This window comes from Scyliorhinus canicula, chromosome 3 (genome assembly GCF_902713615.1).
Source record: "Scyliorhinus canicula chromosome 3, sScyCan1.1, whole genome shotgun sequence".
Classification (NCBI taxonomy): domain Eukaryota; kingdom Metazoa; phylum Chordata; class Chondrichthyes; order Carcharhiniformes; family Scyliorhinidae; genus Scyliorhinus; species Scyliorhinus canicula.
The window spans coordinates 57,863,583-57,884,747 of NC_052148.1; the positions used below are offsets into that span (position 1 = coordinate 57,863,583).

A 21,165-nucleotide genomic window follows, 5' to 3' on the forward strand; every position below is an offset into this window, starting at 1 on the left:
GGGATGGAGATAGGGTGGGGACTCTGGAGCGAAGCACTGCATAGGGTCAACTCCACCTCCACGTGCGCAAGGCTCAGCCTGACGCAACTAAAAGTGGTACATAGAGCCCACTTAACGAGAAACCGTATGAGTAGGTTCTTCCCGGAGGTGGAGGACAGATGTGAGCGGTGCCAAAGAGGCCCGGCCAACCACGCCCACATGTTCTGGTCTTGCCCCAGACTTGTGGAGTACTGGACAGCCTTCTTCGAGGCTATGTCCAAAGTGGTGGGGGTGAGGGTGGAGCCATGCCCGATAGTGGCGGTCTTCGGGGTTTCAGACCAGCCAGATCTATTCCTGGGGAGGAGGGCGGACGCCCTTGCCTTTGCCTCCCTGATCGCCCGCCGTAGAATCCTGTTTGGCTGGCGGTCAACAGCACCGCCCAGAGCTGCAGACTGGCTGTCCGACCTCTCGGATTCTCTCCAAATGGAGAAAATCAAATTCGCCATCCGAGGGTCGGACGACGGCTCCAAAATCGCGTTCGGCGCAGGGGCGGAGAATCCACTTTCACGGCAAAATTGGGCTCGGCGCCAGTCCGGTGATTCTCCGGGACCCGAGAATTGGCGTGATCACGGAGCATGTCGCGCGGCTGGGGCCATTGACAGAGGCCAGCCCAGCGATCCTCCACTCCCGACCGCCCGTGTTTCTGACAGCGTGGAACTAACCACCTATTGCCGGTCGGGATGCTGGCCTCGCGGCTGCCCTGGTGGGGGGGGGCAGGCGGATCGGACACGGGGGGGGGGGGGGGGGGGGGGGGGGGGGGGGGGGGGGGGGTGGGGGGGGGGGGGGGGGGGGGGGGGGTGGGCCCTTATAGGCGGCCGAGGGTTAGATCCGCGCAGTTAGATACTCGGGGCGCAGGCCGACCGAGGGAGTTCCTAAATTTGTGTCTACGGCCTTCCGCGGTGCCGGGTCCGCCATGGGCATGCGCGACTTTGTACTGGAAGTGCGGGGGCCCCTATCCACAGCTAAAGCTACGTGAATTACTCCGGGTCTCTGCTAGCCCCCTGCAGGGCATTGAATTAGCTGATATTTTTCCAGGAATCTCTGGAGTAAAACTCCAGCGTTTTTACGTTGCCGTGGAGACATCCAGCCCGTGGGTTTTATCTTATGGAGAGAGAATGAACAGTTTAGGCCTGTACTCTCTTGAGTTTAGAAGAATGAGAGGAGAACTAATTGAGGTACATAACTCATCTATAGTTTCCTGCTTTCTTCCTCCTTCCCTTTTGAATAAGGCCATTATTTTAGCAGTTTTCCAATCCACTGGAACCTTTCCCATGTCCAGGAATTTGGGAATATTGTAAACAATGGATCCATTATCCCCACTGCCACTTCCCTTAATACTCTAGGATGTAGGCCATCATGTCCTGGGGACTTGTCTGCCCTCAATCCCAAGATTGTTTTGGACTTTTCCCTAATAATGATGACTGTTCTAAATTCCTCCCTTTCTAATCCCTCTGCATTTAAAAAAATATTTTGCGCTAGTTACTTTCATAATTTAGGTTGCTCTTTTTATACCCGTTTGTTGATCTTTAAAAGTTTCCCAATCTTCCTGTCTGACATTGGCCTTTGCAATATTGTATGCCTTAGTTTTTGTCTTTATGTTATCATTAACTTCCTTTCTTAGCCGTGGATGTTTTTCCCTCTCTTACAATCTTTCTTCCTCGCTGGAATATATTTTAGTTGGGAGGAATCGAACATCTCCTTAAACAGCTGACAGTGCTCATCAACTGTCCTACCTTTTAGTCTTCCTGCTCAATCCACAGGGCTAAGTCTGCCATTATGCCTATGTAATTGCCTTTGTTAACTCAAGAACATTAGTGTGGGACTCCAGTTTCTCGCCCTCAAACTAAATGTGAAATTCTATCATGCTGTGACAACTCTTCCATAGAGGATCCTTAACAATGAAGTAATCAAATTTCAGCTAGCTGGGGGGAACGAGCTACGGTACCTGTAGCTCAAAAACTTCCTACGAAAGGAGACAAGGACGTACCCACAACCGCCACGACAGACACTACTGGAAGACCTACTGGACGCAAGTATCCTAGAGAAAGGGAACTGTAGTGACATGTACGACCGACTGGTAGATAGGGACGACACCGTACTGGACGCAACAAGAAGGAAATGGGAGGACGACCTGGGGATGGAGATAGGGTGGGGACTCTGGAGCGAAGCACTGCATAGGGTCAACTCCACCTCCACGTGCGCAAGGCTCAGCCTGACGCAACTAAAAGTGGTACATAGAGCCCACTTAACAAGAACCCGTATGAGTAGGTTCTTCCCGGAGGTGGAAGACAGATGTGAACGGTGCCAAAGAGGCCCGGCCAACCACGCCCACATGTTCTGGTCTTGCCCCAGACTCGTGGAGTACTGGACAGCCTTCTTCGAGGTTATGTCCAAAGTGGTGGGAGTGAGGGTGGAGCCATGCCCGATAGTGGCGGTCTTCGGGGTTTCAGAACAGCCAGATCTATTCCTGGGGAGGAGGGCGGACGCCCTTGCCTTTGCCTCCCTGATCGCCCGCCGTAGAATCCTGTTTGGCTGGCGGTCAGCAGCACCGCCCAGAGCTGCGGACTGGCTGTCCGACCTCTCGGAATCTCTCCAAATGGAGAAAATCAAATTTGCCATCCGAGGGTCGGACGACGGCTTCCACAGAACGTGGGAGCCATTCGTGCAACTGTTCCGGGACCTATTTGTGGCCAATGTACAAGAGGAAGAATAGTCGGGGGAAGGTAGCGGGAGGGGGGGGGGGGGCTACAGGTTCGGTACGGGGGTTCGATGGCTAGCTAAGGCCCAAAACCAAACTAAATAACATGTTGAGGGGGGGGGGGGGGGGGGGGGGGGGGGGGGGGGGGGGGGGGGGGGGGGGGGGGCGGGCGCAGTTACTACTACGAAGATGCCTACCTGTAAATATGTATGTTAATTTTTGCGTGTTTGTTTGTTTTTTTTTGTTCTTTTTCTCTCCTAACAATTTGTAATTTGTTCAATATAAAATATGAAAACTGAATAAAAACATTTATAAAAAAAACAATGAAGTAATCGCCGTATGTGGCTAGGTATTAAATTTTGTTTGGTGCTCCTGTGAAGCACCTTTGGATGTTTTATTACATAGGGCGGCACGGTGGCACAGTGGTTAGCCCTGCTGCCTCACAGGTACAGGGTCCCGGGCTCAATTATGCATCGGGTGACTGTGGAGTTTGCACTTTCTCCCTGTATCTGTGTGAGTTTTCTCTCGATGCTCCGGTTTCCTCCCATAGTCCAAAGATGTGAAGGTGAGATGGATTGGCCATGCAAGATTGCCTCTCAGTGTCCAAAAGCCTAGGTGGAGTTACGGGGATAGGGTGGAGTGTGGGCTTAAGTGGGATGCTCTTTCCAAGGCCTGGACAGACTCGATGGGCACTGTAAATTCTATGATTCTATAATTACACAATACCACATCCAGAATAGCTTGCTCCCTGGTTGTTTCCATTAAATATTGCTCCAAGAAACAATCTCTAATACATTCAATTAATCCTCCCTCGAGACTAACCTTGCCAATTTGATTAAACCAGTCTATATGCATATTAAAATTACCCATGATTATTGTCGTACCTTTTCTACAGGGCTCCAATAATTCCTGGTTTATACTGTGCCCCACTGCGGAACTACTGTTTGGAGATCTATAGGTTATCCCACCAGGGACTTTTTTCCTTTACTATTTCTTATTTCCACCCAGACTGATGCCACGTCTTGTTCTCCAGTGCCTATATCATTTCTCACTGCAGCACTGATCCCTTCCTTTACGAGCAAAGCTAAATAACCTCCTTTTCCTTTCTGTCAATCCTTCCAAAATATTGAGTACGCTTGGATATTCAACTCTCAGACCTGGTCTCCTTGTAACCATGGGCAGGATTCTGTGATCCTGAGGTCAAATGTTGACGCCGTCGGAAACGCCGTTGCATTTCTCGACGGTGTCAACATGGCCTCAGGATCAGCAATTCACGCCCCTTCAGGGGGCCAGCATGGCACTGGAGCGGTTCAGGGCGCTCCAGCTGCTGATGCCGGTGTCAAATGGGCAACAGGGGATCCACGCATGTGCAGTGGCATCGGCGCCAATGTGCGCATGCGCAGTGGCTTCCTTCAAACATGGCACAGGACTACAGGGGCCGAAAGGGAAGAAAGGAAGACGCCAGCCAGAGAGGCCCGCCCGCAGATTGGTGGGCCCCGATCGCTGACCAAGTCACAGCGGAGGACCCCTTCCCCCCAGGGTCGGACCACCCCCCCCCCCCCCCCCCCCCCCCCCCCCCGACAGACCCTTCCATGCCAAGTTCCCGCCGGCTGAGAATAGGCATGGACAGAGTAGCATTTTTACGATGGCCGCTCGACCCATTCCAGGCCGAGAATCGGCAGACTAGCCACATAGAGCGGCCCCCGACCGGCGCCACGCCAACTATGCTGATTCTCTACTCTGCGGAGCCGGTGTCGGGCCGGCGTGGCGCAATTCGCGCTGGCCGCGGGGATTCTCCGGCCCGACCCCTGGTTGAGAGAATCCCGCCCCATGTGTCAGAAATCTTATTAATGTTCTTATTAAGATAAAGATAGATAGATAGTTTTTTGAAGAATAAAGGGATTACGGGTTATGGTGTTTGGGCCAGAAAGTGGAGCTGAGTCCACAAAAGATCAGCCATGATCTTATTGAATGGCGGAGAAGGCTCGAGGGGCCAGATGACCTACTCCTGCTCCTAGTTCTTATGTTCTTATAAATCGCCACCAAATCATACCCTTTTGTCTCTATGTGCGCCGTTAACTTATTAATTTTGGTCCGAATGCTTCACACATTCAGACACAAAGCCTTTATGTGTGTTCTACTATCAAATCTCCCTACTCTTGTCTGATTTCTTGGTGCAATATGACATTCACACATTCTGTCCCTTTCATTTTCTGGTAACAATCCACCTCATCACTGAACTGCACTCCTACCTTCTCCTTTAACTTTAATTTTCTAAAGGTTTTCCATGCAACTGAGCCCCCCCACCACCACCACCACTATTTAGTTTAAAGCCTTGTCTACAGCCCTGGTTATGCGATTTGCCAGGACCTCAGTCCCAGACTGTCCTATTGGAACAGTTCCCTTCTTCCCCAATGTCTCATGAATTGAAATCCATTTTTCATACATCAACCTTTGAGCCACGCATTTACCTCTTTAATCTTATTGACCCTGTGCCAATTATCTTGTGGCTCAAGTAGTAATCCAGAGATTATTACCTTTCTAGTTTTGCTTTTTAATTTAGTTGCTCATATTCCCTCAGCAGAATCTCTATCCTTGTTCTACCTATGTCGTTGGTACCGACGTGGACCAAGACAATTGGATCTTTACCCTCCCACTCCAAGTTCCTCTGCAGCCCAGATAAGATATCCCAATCCCTGGCACCAGGTAAGCAACACAACCTTGGGGACTTTCGATCCTGGTCACAGAGAACAGTGTCTGTGCCCTAACTATACTATCCCCAATTACGACTACATTTCTCTCCCCCCCCCACTTGAATGGCTCCCTGTACATTGGTGCTGAGGCCAGTTTGCTCATCCTCCCTCCAGCCCCTGTTCTTGTCCACACAAGGACAAGGGTTGAGGCTCTTGCAGCCCTACCTCTTGAAACCCTCTACCTGCCTCACTCATAGTCACACCCTCCTGCACCTGACCACTGGCCAAAATTCAAGATGGTTAATCTGACGGTTGTGACTGTCTCCTGAAACACAGGGTCCAGGTAACTCTCCCCCTTCCTGATGTGTCACAGCGTCCGAAGCTCAGATTCCAGCTCCTGAACTCGGAGCCAGTGTTCCTCGAACTATAAACACTTGCTACAGATGTGTTCACGAGGAACCACAATGGGGCCCACCAGCACCCACATCACATGGGTACAACACATCATCTAGCAATGCATCTCTATTTATTTAATAATTTTTTACTTGTTTTTTTTCTAATTTCTGAGTGGTCTTTACTTTTTGTAATCTGCAAAATATTTCCATTTTAGCTTTAATCTGAAAGCAATTTAGAATAGCTCATGCAAATTAGCTGTTACTTACCAGCCAAGGAACTTACCGTTTTCATGTGATGTCACTCCTGGATTTTTTTTTCAAACTCAGATCACTGCCTGAGTGGAGGTGGTCCCTCGCAGGTCTGGTGGTCTCCTCTTCTCCCTCTTTCACCTAACTCCTTGTTTCACCAAACTCCAGCTGCAGTCTGATGCATAAAATAGCACTCCTTGCAGAAGGTGTTTGTATGTGTGGGGCTTGATTTCAATTCCAACTGTGATTCAGTTATGCTTAGAGAGGGCTGCAGCATGAAGAGTAAACAGACTAGCAGTGGTTGCTTAGCAACTGGGGCCTTGTAAGGTAGAGATGCTTTTTTGTTTTGTTTTAGCTGATTTGATTGTAGTTGGAGATAGGTAGTGAAAGAGATGACAGCTCTCACAGGTCGGCGAGAAGAAATTGGTTTCAGAAGGCTAAAGAGGGAACATCTTTCTCAACCTTGCTAGAAAAAAAAACATGCTATAGAGAAATGGTTAAGAGATCAGAGGTCAGAAATCTGAAGTCCAGTTAGTTAAGGAAACTAGAGAAATTAAGAAAAGCTTTCAAGAAGTCTGAAGTTAACGGAACAGAGGAAACTGGGAACCAGAACAATCAGAGAGTTGAAAAGAACATAAGAACTAGGAACAGCAGTAGGCCATATGGCCCCTCGAGCCTGCTCCACCATTCAATGAGATCATGGCTGATCTTTTGTGGACTCAGCTCCACTTTCTGGCCTGAAAACCATAACCCTTAATCCCTTTATTCTTCAAAAAACTATCTATCTTTATCTTAAAAACATTTAATGAAGGAGCCTCAACTGCTTCACTGGGCAAGGAATTTGGATGAAGAAGTTCCTCCTAAACTCAGTCCTAAATCTCCTTCCCCTTATTTTGAGGCTATGCCCCCTAGTTCTGTTTTCACCCACCAGTGGAAACAACCTGCCCGCATCTATCCTATCTATTCCCTTCATAATTTTATGCGTTTCTCTAAGATCCCCCCATATCCTTCTAAATTCCACCGAGTACAGTCCCAGTCTCCTCAACCTCTCCTCGTAATCCAACCCCTTCAGCTCTGGCATTAAGGCATTGGATCGTAAGAGGCCAGCAAGATATCTGCAGTAGTGCTAAGGTGTGTGAGAATTTGGGAGACATTATTTGAAACAATTATGGAAATCGGTGGCTGGGCCTCTGAGTTTGTGTAAAAGCCTTTAAGACAGAGGAAACCTGTTGGGAGAGATGTAAAACCTGAATGCGAAACCTTGATAGAAGCAGCGGAGAGAAAGTATAATTTAAAAGATTTAAAAATGTGACTTTGAAAGCGGAATTTGAAATGACCCACTCAATGGGACAAGATGGCTCACCGTATAAGAATCATCTGGAGGGATTTCGTGGAGGAATCCACAGACATTCACTTGGGTTCAGACTGGAGTGTGTCTTACCACAGGCGTCTTGTGTGCTTAAAAGGGACTATACAAAACCCTGGTTAGACCCCAGCTGGAGTACTGTGAGCAGTTCTGGGCACCACACCTTCGGAAGGATATTTTGGCCTTGGAGGGAGTGCAACATATGTTTACTAAAATGATACCTGGACTACAGGGGTTAAGTTACAAGGAGAGATTACACAAATTAAGCCTGTTTTCACCAGAATTTTGAAGATTATGGGGTGATCTGATCGATGTATTCAAGATATCAACAGGGAAAGACAGGGTAGATAAAGATAAATGAACAATCATAATGATGTGTCAGTGGGCACACCATGCGCTTCTCCACTGAACAAAGAAAATCGTCCATTTTTATACATTTACACAGCCCATCCAAGCTGGACACAATCCAATCGTAACGATTATAGATTACATATATTACTTATAGAACAAAATTAGTTACTAGGCACAATGGGCTGCGTGATCAGCTCATGAACAGCTGAAGGCTTCATCTTAATATTTTTCAGACCCCTTATCAACCATCCTTGGGTCTTCTGGATACATCACAAATTCGAGACTCCCCTATCTTAACCCAGTTACTGACTGGTAAAACAGTCAACATTCCCCAGAGGCAGCTGCCTGGGGCTGCTGGTAAGGGAAGCTCTGCTGAATGAGCCAATTCTCTGTGTCTGTGAACTGGCCCTTTACAAAAAATGTGGCCATGTCAGTTAGCTAAACCCCATCATGCCTCTCAAGCTGTTACTCTTAACTTTTAACTAGGATTATACATTGTTAGTGTGTTAGAATATAATATGTATTCAAAATAGTATGCATTCAACATACATATATATACAACATACATTGCAGGTGCCCCTGCTCTGGGCCCACTTCAACACAATGACTCCAAGTTAAATGAAAGGAAACTCTATTGTAGAGATTTTTGTGGTTTACTTTTGAGACTCCAAAGTGTGCTATGACAGGTGTGTGACAGCTAGTCAACCAAAGAAAGCAAAAAAGCTTCTCAAAGCATTGGCACAATTAACTCTCTTACAGAACACAGTGCTTGTTGTCTTGCAGCTTTTACTGATCTCTTTTACTGCTAGCAGTGATGTGAAGTGAAATATTTGGCCAATTCCATTACTTTGCTTTGCTGTTATGGAGCACAAGTTTAAGCATATGTACCTTTCTCCATTTTTATTCTCCTACCTGCATTATTACAGGTTTGTTGTACTATGCTGGCCACGGATATGAAAAATACAGGAACAGTTTTATGGTGCCGATTAATGATCCGAATCCCTATAGGTCCGCAAACTGCTTGTGTGTGCAAAGCATCCTAAATGCATTCACCATCCATCCTCTGGCACCCCACTCTTTGAGTAGCTGCAGGTTGGCTTTTTGTCCATAGTCATTACAACTGAGCCCGTTTCTGTTCTTGGCCGGGCTTTGCAGAACAATTCACTGGATATTTATCAGAAGCAGAAACCTGGGTCCCCTTGCGGATGCAGCCAATTTTCCACCTCCACTACCAGCCTGCCTGTGATTAGCATGGATCAGGAGGCAAAACTTTGGACCTTCCTGTAGAGGACCTTCCTGCAGGGGTAGAGTGCTTGTGTTTGGAGCAGAATCGTACTTGAGCATTGGTCAGCCTTGAAAATGAGACCGGTTTGGCAATAAAACATAAGAAATAAGAGGAGTATGCCATCCGAAGCATCAAGTATGCTCTGCCACTCAATGCAATCATGGGTGATCTGATTGTGGCCTTAATACGCTTTCTTCCCTATCGCTGTACCCACAATAGTCAGGAATCTCATCTAACTTTCCTGTTGGAATACTGCACCACCACCATTTCTCGGGGTTGCACATAGATGTAGCTGGTAATCCTTATGCTGGGCGCACCTTCAGATTAGAGGACTAGTAAAGGGCAGGGAACAATGCTAGGAAGGCCTCAATCTGTAAATCAAGCTTTCTTTTCCATTGCCCTGGTGGCCATTAAATGTCTGGTCAAAGTGATTGCTGTATTTGACTTAATATATGCCTGGGTTAATTATTACAGGTTTATTGTACTATGCTGGCCATGGATACGAAAACTACGGGAACAGCTTTATGGTGCCGATTAATGCTCCGAATCCCTATAGGTCCGCAAACTGCTTGTGCGTGCAAAGCATCCTAAAGCTAATGCAAGAGAAGGAGACTGGATTGAATATCTTCCTGCTGGACATGTGCAGGAAAAGGTACATTTAACGACCAGAGAAACATGCACAATATTTATTTTGAATATCCTGCTTTTATTGTAAGCTTCCGTCTGTTGATCTCCATCTAAATCGTTAGACAGTGACAGCCAAACAACAGTGTTGTTGAGTTGGTTATATAGTTGGGACTGGCTCAGGGGAGAGAGATGTACTCTAATGGTTAACAACTTTCCACAGATTTACTGAAGTGCTAATCTACTCACAAAGAAGTAGAAGAAACATTCAAATTTAACTACCAATTTTTGTTTTACTCTCACTCATTTTATTCTAAATTTCTGCCAGTCGAACTACCCAGGCCATGAGGTGATAGATTTGCATTTACAGTCAGTCATACACCGAGGCCTCGTTCTCAGCTAAGTTTCCACAAGGGGATACTGTGTGGAGCAGTGGCCACAATACCAATTAAAATCACACATGCTAGTGTCAGAGTAAAATTACAGCAGCTGAGTGACAATCACCCACCTTCCTCCTCAACTGAGGATGTTCTGTGGTACCAGGAAGAAGGCACTTAGTGAGTAAATGTTTTGCTCTGGTTTTGCATCATAAAGACCATCAGGAAAGTCTCTCAATTCTGGGTCTAGGCTGAATTAACTGATCTTAGCTGCACCAGCAATAAGGCACAGCAGTTAGCCTCAGCACCAGGAGGAGAATTTGTGAGGAGTCAACATGGATATAAAGCACTGTGAGGTATGAACTAACTGGTTCTGTTTTTGCAGGAATATGCATGATGACACCATTCCAAATATGGAGGCCTTAAGAGTTACAGCCAATATTGTGTTTGGATACGCAACGTAAGCATGTTGTTGTCTGTTCTGGTGAATGATTAAATTCCACAAACTATACAAAGTCATGCTGACTCAGTGTTAAAATTGTTAAATTTTGGCAAATCAAAGTCAAAATATCCCGGATGGGATTCTCCAATAATGGGGCTAAAATCTCATGTTCCCACACCCGTGGAAAATCGCATGCGAATCACACTAGACTTACCTGGAGAAAGTCCATGGTGATTCTTTGATTTGCAGGGGGCTAGCAGAGTACTCCTCGCAGCTCCGGCTGCTGATATGGGGCCCTGCACTTCCGGTTGGGGGTCCACGCAGGCGCACGGCGGCGGCCTTTGGAGGCCGGCCCGTGTGCGATATGGCCAACCCACACCGCGACTGGCACCAAAAATATAGCCCCCCCCCCCCCCCCCCCCCCTGATCGTGCACACCCGCGGATCGGTGGCCCCCGATCGGTAGCCTGCCCATCCTGGAGGCCTCCCTCGTGAATGATCCCCCCGCCCCCACCAGGGTGGCCACGGACTGAGTCCGCAGCCGCCACACCGAGTTTGTACTGGGTGGAACCATGAGAGAAACACGCTGTCAGGAACTCGGCCAGCTGCACTCGGTGAATTGCCGCGAGGGCCTCCCGGCGTCGACCGTGCACGCATGATTGGCGGCGATTCACCGGGGACTGGGGGCTTGATTTTCCGAGCCTCCGTGCCAAAACCGCGCTCAGCGCAGGGGAGTGAATGGACCCGAGATCGAGTCCGACTGCGCTCACGCGATTCTCTGGTCCCCCGAAAATCGCTGCCAATCGCACGTGCGCGGTCGCCACCGAGCCGGGAGGCCCTCGCAGCTATTCACCGAGTGCAAGTGGCCAAGTTCACGACGGCATGGTTCTCCCATGTTTCCACCTGTCGAGAACTCAGCGTGGCGGCTGCAGACTCAGTCCTGGTGGGGGGAGGGCGGGGGGGGGATCAATCACTAGTGGGGGGGAGGGGCCTCCAGGACGGCCAGGCTACCGATCAGGGACCACCGATCTGCGGGTGTGCGCGATCTGGGGGGGGCCTATCTTCTCCATGGCGCGCCGCCGTGCGCATGCGTGGACCCCCAACCGGAAGTACAGGGCCCCGTGTCGGCTTCCGGAGCTGTGAGGAGTATTCCCGGGCCCTGCTAGCCCCCTGCAAATCGGAGAATCACCCTGGACTTCTCCAGGTAAGTCCAGAGTGATTGCTGCGCGTGTTTCCGCGGGCGTGGGGACATAGCCCCATTACTGGAGAATCCCCGCGCTCTGTTACTCCTGGATTATTAAAAATTAGAACCAGTCACGGTCTGGAAACAGACTTCCTGTCACCATGTACTTTACAAATGTTGCGATACTAAATTTAAAATGTTATGATCCCCGTAGAGACCGATTAACGTTTTTAAAGAAATTTGGATACTCATGAAAAGATCATATAATGAGAATTTCATGGATTTCATAGAATTTACAGTGCAGAAAGAGACCATTCAGCCCATCAAGTCTACACCAGCCCCTCAAAGAGCACCCTGCCGAAGCCCACACCTCCAACCTATCCTTGTATCCCAGCAACCCCACATAACTTATTGGACACTTAGAGCAATTTAGCGTGACCAATTTACCTAACCCGCACATCTTTGGACTGTGGGAGGAACCCGGAGCACCCGGAGGGAACCCACACAGACACGGGGAGAATGTGCAGACTCCGCATAAACGGTGACCCAAGCTGGGAATTGAACACAAACCCGTGGCCCTTTGAAGCAACAGTGCTAACCACTGTGCTACCGTGCCTCCCTTAAAATCCTTTACTACAACACCAACCATACACTTTTTAATTTGCCAACTAGCTACAGAAAATATTCTCATAAAACAAATGAATGCCTCCCTCCATGGCCTACTTTACTCTGTCTTAAGTAAATACTGTATGCTCCCTGAACCAGTCCAAAGTAATTCTGAGCTTCCAAGGGTTAGGTGGATTGGCCAGGATAAATTGCCCTTAGTGTCCAAAATTGCTCTTAGTGTTGGGTGGGGTTACTGGGTTATGGGGATAGGGTGGAGTTGTTGACCTTGGGTAGGGTGCTCTTTCTAAGAGCTGGTGCAGACTTGATGGGCTGAATGGCCTCCTTCTGCACTGTAAATTCTATGAAACAAAAAATAAGGGCTTCCTCCACTTTCTTATTCCTTTTCCAGCCAGGTAACTTCTAATCCATGAACTGTTTTTTACGGTGAGAGTTACCTTGGAGATTTCCTCCTCTTGCCAAAGTAGGGCAAATCTTCCAATTTCATTAAATCCTCACAAACCGAGTTTCTTCAATCTGACATGAGCTCCTACCCATGTTCTTGCCTGGTGAACCATAAAGACTTGCTGTACTTATCTCTCTCTTTCTTTTTCTCTTCTTCAGATCCTCGCAGACTGACATTGTCTATGTATTTCAGTTTTATTTTAAGACAACACCATGTAAACTGATTTTATAAGGGCTTCCTAAGGACCCTCGTCCTGTCAAAGTCCCTTGGCAACATGAATCATATGTTGCATCGAGGTAGAAGTGCCAATTAGTTAGAATCATAACTCCATTCAATCTTGAAGTTAAATGGTATAAAGTATAACCATTTTCAAAATCTGACATTCTGAACACCTTTCTGGGACTTGAGAGGCGATCAATCTGTCCACTGTCAGATGCTTTTACCATTGTCTAGAGGTGTGAACAGCTTGCACCTTCTTCCCAGGAAAATAACCTGGGCCCCTCTTTAACCTTTAACAGCAAAGCCATACAGGTTTGTTGTCAGATAGAATTCAAAACTTGTCACGTGACCCCTTCAGTCCTCCATTTTACGCTAAATTAAAGACAGTCCCAAAACGTCTTTCAGATTTAATTTTTCTGATTCTAGAAAATCAATAATTATTATAATGCTGCATTTTGCTAATATTTATGAGGGTCCTGATGTCGAACACATTGAAGGGCCAGAAATTATGCAGCATAATGCTCATCTTTCTTGTGCTAAACATTCCATTGAGCTCCCAATACAATGGGATGTGCACAGGCATGTGCTGGAGATGCACCATAGCTCTTTTTCAGCCATTACCGTCACAATGGGTCAAATGGTCTCCATGTGTGTCATGGGTCTTTTCCAGAATGGCAGGCAATGACCTGTGGTATTGCGCAGGGATCTGTGCTAGGATACCAACTGTTCACATTATATATTAATGATTTGAATGGGGGAACTATATGTATTATTTCCAAATTTGCAGATAATACAAATTTGGGTGAGAGGGTGAGCTGTGAGGAAGATGCAGAGTTACTTTAGTGTGATTTGGGCAGGCTGCGTGAATGAGCACATGCATGGCAGATGCAGTATGATATGGATAAATGTGATGTTCTCCACTTTGGTAGCAAAAATAGGAAGGCAGATTATTTTTTGAATGGGTGTAAATTAAGAGAGGTGAATATTCAGTGAAACCTTGGTGTGCTCGTGCATCAGTCGCTGAAAGTAAGCACGCAGGTACAGCAGGCAGTAAAGAAGGTAGATGGTATGTGCCCTTCATAGTAAGAGGATTTGAGTTTAGGAATAGGGATGTTTTACTGCAGTTGTATAGGGCATTGGTGAGGTCACACCTGGAGTATTGTGTGCAGTTTTGGTGTCTTATCTGAGGAAGGATGTTCTTGCTATGGAGGGAGTGCAGCGAAGGTTTACCAGACTGATTCCTGGGATAGTGGGACTGCCATATGAGGAGAGACTAAGAATTATATTAATTGGAATTTATAAGAGTGAGAGGGGATCTCATAGAAACTTACACATTTCTGACAGGGTTAGACAGGGTAGATTCAGAAAGAATGTTCCTGGCCTTGCAAACTCGAGGAAACATGTAGCTAAACACGCTCACTAGGGGCTTTTGTTCCCTTTTGGGAGAATTGCACCCACTGTCTCCAAGGCAAATATATCCTTCCTTTAATAGAGAGGTTAAACTGCATAGATTGGATAGCATTTAATGCAGGAGATTGGGAGAGTTGGCATTAGTCCTATTTCAACCTAAATTTGGAGAAAGCCTGCAGGAATAAAGTGCCTCTCGAATATTTAAGACCAGCAGTGGACCTTCCACAAGAGTAAGAAATTTGGGGACATAGATTCTGAGCCCTGAAAGCTGCTGTCCAATCAGATGCCAGCAGCTGAGCACTACAGGCAGTGCACTGGGAGAATGGTGGCAGTTGCCAATATTGCACCCAGGGAGAGGCTTAAGATCATCGAGAGACCAGAAAACATCGGAGCAGAATTAGGCCACACGGCCCATCGAATCTGCTCCGCCATTCAAGCATGGCTGATATTTTTCTCATCCCCATTCTCCTGCCTTCTCTCCATAACCCCTGATCCTCTTATTAATCAAGAACCTATCTTAAGAACCTCTCTGTCTTAAAGACACTCAGTAATTTGGCATCCACAGCCTTCTGCGGCAAAGAGTTCCATATATTCACCACTCTCTGGCTGAAGAAATCCCTCCTTATTTCTGTTTTAAAGGATCATCTAGTTTTTCCTACAAGTGGAAACATCCTCTCCACATCCACTCTATCTGGGCCTCGCAATATCCTGTAAATTTTAATAAGATGCCCCCTCATCCTTCTAACCTCCAACGCGTGCAGACCCAGAGTCCTCTATTGTTCCTCATATGGCAAGCTCTTCATTCCAGGGATCATTCTTGTTTACCTCCTCTGGACCCTTTCCAAGGCCAGCACATCCTTCCTTAGATATAGGGCCCAAAACTGCTCACAATACTCCAAATGGGGGTCTGACAAGGGCCTATACAGCCTCAGAAGTACATCCCTGCTCTTGTATTCTAGCCCTCTCGACATGAATGCTAACATTGCATTTGCATTCCTAAATGCCGACTGAACCCGTCATGAATAAGGACTCCCAGGTCCCTTTGTGCTTCTGATTTCCTAAGCATTTCCCCACGTAAAAAATAGTCTTGCCTCCATTCCTATTTCCAAAGTGCATAACCTCACACTTTTCCACATTGTATTCCACTTCTTTGCCCACTCTGCTCGCCTGTCGAAGTCCTTCTCCTGCTTCCTCAATACTACCTGTCCCTCTACAGATTGTATCATCTGCAAACTCAGCAACAGTGCCTTCAGGTCCTTCTTCCAGATCATTAATGTGTATTGTGAAAAGTTGTGGTCGCAGCACAGACCCCTGAGGCACACCACTAGTCACCGGATGACATCCGGAAAAAGACTCCTTTACCCCCACTCTCTGCCTTCTGCCAGTCAGCCAATCCTCTGTCCATGCCAGGATCTTGCCCTCAACACCATGGGCTCTTAACTTATTTAGCAGTCTCCAAAGCAAGCCAATGGCTGGCAGTAAGAGCGAGAGAGACCCCTGGTCAGCCAAGCTTGATGTGGAGTGGTGCCCCTCAAGCTATAAACATCTGGCGACAGACCCACAACCTGTGCAAGGAAATCCTTGCAATGGGAACAGAGGAAAGTCTGTCTTTGCACCACTAGGTGTGGGAAGAGAAATAACAACCAACAGTATAACTACTGTGAAGCAGTCTAGCAACTGCCCAATGAAAGGGAATTGAAGTATTTTAAATGCTTATAAATGTAAAATGTTTCTTTTCTACATTTCAAGATGTCAAGGGGCAGAAGCATTTGAAATTCAACATTTTGGATTAGCAAATGGCATATTTATGAAATTTTTGAAGGAACGCCTGTTAGAGGATGAAAAAATCACAGTGTTACTTGACAGAGTTGCTGAAGGTAATGCCTTTATTTTCATAACTAAATGAGATATGCTTCTTTATTGCTAACTGTGTATTTGATACATTTGGGTTTGATATATGTGGAAACTAATTGCTATTATGGAGTCTACAAACCAAGCTAGTAAGAAATCCACACGGTTAACACCCCTCTTGCCTTCTGAGACAGAAGCTTGTGGTTCAAGATACAGTACCGACTTGAGCACATAAACCAGGCTGACAGTTCATGTGGAGGCAGGAGACTATAAAAATTTCAGTGAGTTATCTTGGCCAACATTCCTCCTTCAACCAACACCAAATACAGATTGTTGAATCATCTATTAACTTGATGATTGTGAAATCATGCTGCGTTTACTTAACACTTTCTTGGTTACATCCGTGGAAACATTTCCATTTGCCACATAAGCAATCCTCATGGCTTTTCTCAGTAAAGCTCTCAATTTTGTGATAAATTGTCCAGGATATTCCTTTCAGGCTTCAGGACCCTGCCATCGCACTCAAATTGTGGGGTAGAGCAGAGATCAGAAGCTCAGACCATATGGGGGACAGTCACTCACCTGTGAATTTCCCCAAGTTGGCCAATTAATGGCTGGAGGGTGGACTGGACATTTAATTAAGCATGGCAAGTAGGTGCTTGAAGCTTGAGGGCTAACAAGGCCTTCTCGTTTGGAAGCAGCAGTTAAATCAGAGCAGGAGGCACGCTCCAATATTTTAAAATGTTAATTAAATGGCCTTAACACAGCTGTGCTACCCTCTTCTACAGGTTGACCTTTGGCTGTTGCTTAATGCAGGTCACCTCCAGGCAGCTGCCATGGTCTCTCTGGCCTAACCAACTGGAAAATCCAATTTGGCCTCTTGACTATAAGCCTTGAATGGCCTATGGTGGGGGGTTAGCCCAGCCCAGCCCTGCTGCCCCCCACACCCCCATCCAACCTCTGGGGAAAATGGCCCTGGGAAAGTGGGCAAAGTTCAGAACTGGCATGCCAGCCAACAGTGTCAAATTCTGTGCCTTCCTGTCTGCCCCAATTGGGATCTTAAAAAAAATAGCCTATTGTACCCAATCATGGGCATTCATTAGAGCAATGGTTGACACTATCCAAGACCTTTATTGTTAGCAGAGAAAATACTTTCATCCCAGCTGTAAAGTTCCAGGCGAGTGATCACACGGCAGTGAAGACTGTTTAAAAAAAATCTCAATGGGCGAGATTCTCCCATATGGGGAGAAATCGTAAGGCTGGCGTCAAATCCGGGCGGGTTTGACGCCAGCCCCCCCCTTCCCGACCGGGATCCGATTCTGGTCCCCGGTCGGGGCTAGCATCCCGACGCCGTAAACTCCGGCATCGCGGGCTTAACCAATTTCGTTAAGCCCGCTTGCCAGAGTTAGCGCCGGCTGACGCGTCATATGACGTCAGCCGCGCATGCGCGGATTGGAAGACTCCAACCCGCGCATACGCGGATGACGTCATCGCGCATTTGCGCGAAACCCACGCATGCGCGGGCCGGGATGCCCCTCAGCCGCCCCGCGAATGGATACTGCGGGGCGGCGGAAGGACAAAGAGTGCGCGGGCCGTGGTACTGCCGTGCTAATCGGTGCCATGGTTTTAAAAATCGAGAGTTTACGGCCGTTTTTACGAACGGCCAGACCAGGTGTGTTTGCCGTTCGTAAAAACAGCTGTAAAGGGCTGGGAACTCAGCCCATCGATCAGCTGAGAATCGCTGCCGGCCGTAAAAAAACGGCGGCAGCGATTCGTATCGGGAGTCGGGCGTGAGGGGGGGGGGGGGGAGAATAGCGGGAGGGCGTCGGAACAGCGTGGCCGTAAAATTTTACGAGCCACGCTATTCTCCGCACCGTCGGGAGTGCGGAGAATCTCGCCCAATATTTATTTTACCGACTGGAATACAACTCCTACTCCCCAAAGACAATCCCGTGCCAAGCCCACACTGGGGCCGGGCTATTTAGGTTGCAGTGAACCCTTGTTTAAGAGTGTAGCTCCGCCCCCTCATCTGGGGCAATCATATTCAGGTGAGGCCACTGGGAATCTGATGTTACAGATCCCATGGAGTACATACTCCCAGCCCCCTCCAACCTTCATTCTGATGACGACAGAAAGTGAATAAGGAAGTTGTGATTACATGGCACCAAGTTTTAATTGCAAGAGGAATGGATGATTCCATGAGGTAATAGGTTACACATTTGTGAGGACCTGATGGTCTGACAAGTCTTCATTTCAACAGACTAAAACATTTACAATAAATAGAAAGAAGCGATTGGACATGAAGCATCAGGTGTAGAGTTTAAAATGCCAGCCACATGAAAATGATAATAGCACCAGTTTTTTAAAAAGCGAAGGTGCAAACAGGGCCTTCTAAAAATAATAGGTTTAAAGCTGTAACGTGGAGGTTTTGGGTTTATTAAAGAATGTTGATTTTATTTTTAAATGATTGAACTCGCCTTCCTGCTCTTTCTAATTCAGATGAAAGGTTGCTGCTCAAAGCCCTATCTCATCTTTTCAGACCTTGGCAGTCCTGCTGCTTATTTTATTGGGAATGTTTTCACATGGCTCTATGTTTTCTCCTTTTCATGTAGCACTGATATTTTAAATTGCAGATATGGGAAAATGTGATCTTACTAAAGGAAAGCAAGCTCTGGAAATTCGCAGCAGCTTATGCGAGAAGAGAGCTTTGACCGACCCAATCCACTCATCCGGCTGCTCCACGGAATCCCTGGCACGCAACCTGCAGTGGGCAAAGGCTCACGGTAAAACATTGCTATATCTGGCAAAGGCTCAGTGTTGGTGGAGGGTGGAATTGGACTGAGGGCTGGTTTGCGACAGCTCCAGTTATTGTCCAGTCATTTCAAGCATGCAATAAACATGAAACCTGAGCCAACAGAGAAATGCTGACAATCCGCACGGCTGCTCAGGCAGGCTGGGGGTATTTCGATTTGACAAGTCAGCTTTCCCAGCACAGAGCTTTGTGTGGCAAGAATTTGCATCAAGGATTCAATGGCACACTCTGCTTCGCACAATTTTCCTTTCTGGGGATGAAGAATTATCTGAGGGAAATTGAACTTTGAAGTTGAATTCCAAATATATAATCCTGCTTCATAAAGGTTGTACTGGGAATAGGAACATTGGTGTAAAACATACGCCAGATATCATGAACCCAAGAGATCAAATGAAGGGGTATGCATATAGAGCTCAGAAATAGGCCCTTTGTGAATTTTTATGCAGTTTTTGTAGATTTCCTCGCTAATTAATGTAAAATTGTCTGTAATAGACCTGAGGTTTTCCCCTCCCAGATGCATCACAGTGTCTGGAGCTCAGCTTGCAGCTCCATGACTCTGAGTCGATAGTCCTCAAGTTGCAGATACTTACTCCAGACGTGATTACCCTGGATCGCACCGGCATCCAGGAACTCCCACATCCTGCAGTCATTACACATCACCTACCCTGCCTTCTTTGTTATGTGTTTATTTATTTTTATTATTTTATAATTAACAAACACGCCTACTCCTAATAAACTACTGCTAGTAAAGCTTACTGCAACAAATAAAACCTCATATTACTAATAAATTAGACAAGTTTTGAAATTAAATATGTAAAGCAAGCTAAATAGGTTTACAAGATTGAAAGGTTATCTTACTGAAACATATAAGATCCTGAGGGTGGGTGCTGAAAGATGTTCCCACCTATGGGAGAGACTAGAACCAGGCAACATGGTTTACAAATAATGGGGCTCCGATTTAAACAGAAACCAGAAGTGATTATCTCTCTGAGGGGCGTGAGTCATTGGTACTCTCTCCTCCAGAGAGCAGTAGAGGCAGGATCATTTTTAAGGCAGAGGTAGATAGATTCTTGACTGACGAGAGACAAAAGGTTATCAATGGTAGTTGGAATGCGGAGTTGAGACCATAATCAGATCAGTGCCTGTTCGGGTACACTGATGGAGAATTCAAAATGTCCAATTCGCCTAACAAGCACATCTTTCAGGATTTGTGTGAGGAAACCGGAGTGCCGGTGGGTTCTCCAAACAGTGGTACCCAAACAGGCGCCGGAGTGTAGCGACTAGGGGATTTACACTGCAACTTTATTTCAGTGTAATGTAAGTCTACTTGTGACACTAATAAATATTATTATTTATAAATGGCATAGCAGGCTCAAGGGCCACATGGCTTCTCCTGTTCCAAATGTGTATGTTTGTTACTGGTTGAAGTTGTTAAGAAGGATGGTGAGAATGTTACACATTCCACCAGTCATGCTTCTCAAGCTAACTTTGAATGCATCTCACCTGGGTAAAGTTTCATTTGGAGCTAATGTGGCATAGTGGGAGTAGCCAAAAGGCCTGATACAGACCACAAATTGGGCCTTAGGTCTTAATTATTTCAAATATCCTTTCATGGAATGTGAGGTGTTGCTGACGAGGCTAGTATTTATTTCCCAACCCTATTTGCCCTTAATGTGGTAGTGAGGCGCCTTTGTCAACCACTACAATCCATGTGGTGTAGGTACACTCACAGTGCTGTTTGGGAGGCAGTTCCAGATTCTCGAGCCAGTGGCGGCGAAGGAACAGTGATTTAGTTCCAATTCAGGATGGTGACTGGCTTGGAGGGGAACCCGCAGGTGGTGGTGTTGTTATGCATCTGCTGCCCTTGTTCTTCTTGATGGAGGAGGTCACCGATTTGGAAAGTTGAGTTGCTGCAGTGCATTTTCTCGATGGTGCTGGTGCACACTGCTGTCACAATGTATCAGTGGTGGAGGATGTAAATGTTTAAGATGGAAGAGGGGTTGCTGGCCAAATGGACTGCTGTGGCCTGTATGGTGTTGATCTACTTAAGTGTTGTTGGAGTTGCACTCATCCAGATAAGTGGGCAGAATTCCATCCCATTCC

General features: G+C 46.9%; 1 protein-coding gene across 1 annotated transcript in view; it reads left to right on the plus strand.

Moving 5' to 3' along the window:
* malt1 (MALT paracaspase 1) overlaps positions 1-21,165 on the plus strand; it is a 142,218-nt gene that overhangs the window by 99,602 nt on the left and 21,451 nt on the right. The window contains exons 11-14 of the mRNA XM_038790594.1: positions 9,551-9,728; positions 10,463-10,537; positions 16,149-16,276; positions 18,884-19,033. Coding sequence (XP_038646522.1) covers positions 9,551-9,728; positions 10,463-10,537; positions 16,149-16,276; positions 18,884-19,033 — 531 coding nt within the window. The remainder of the gene's footprint in view (positions 1-9,550; positions 9,729-10,462; positions 10,538-16,148; positions 16,277-18,883; positions 19,034-21,165) is intronic.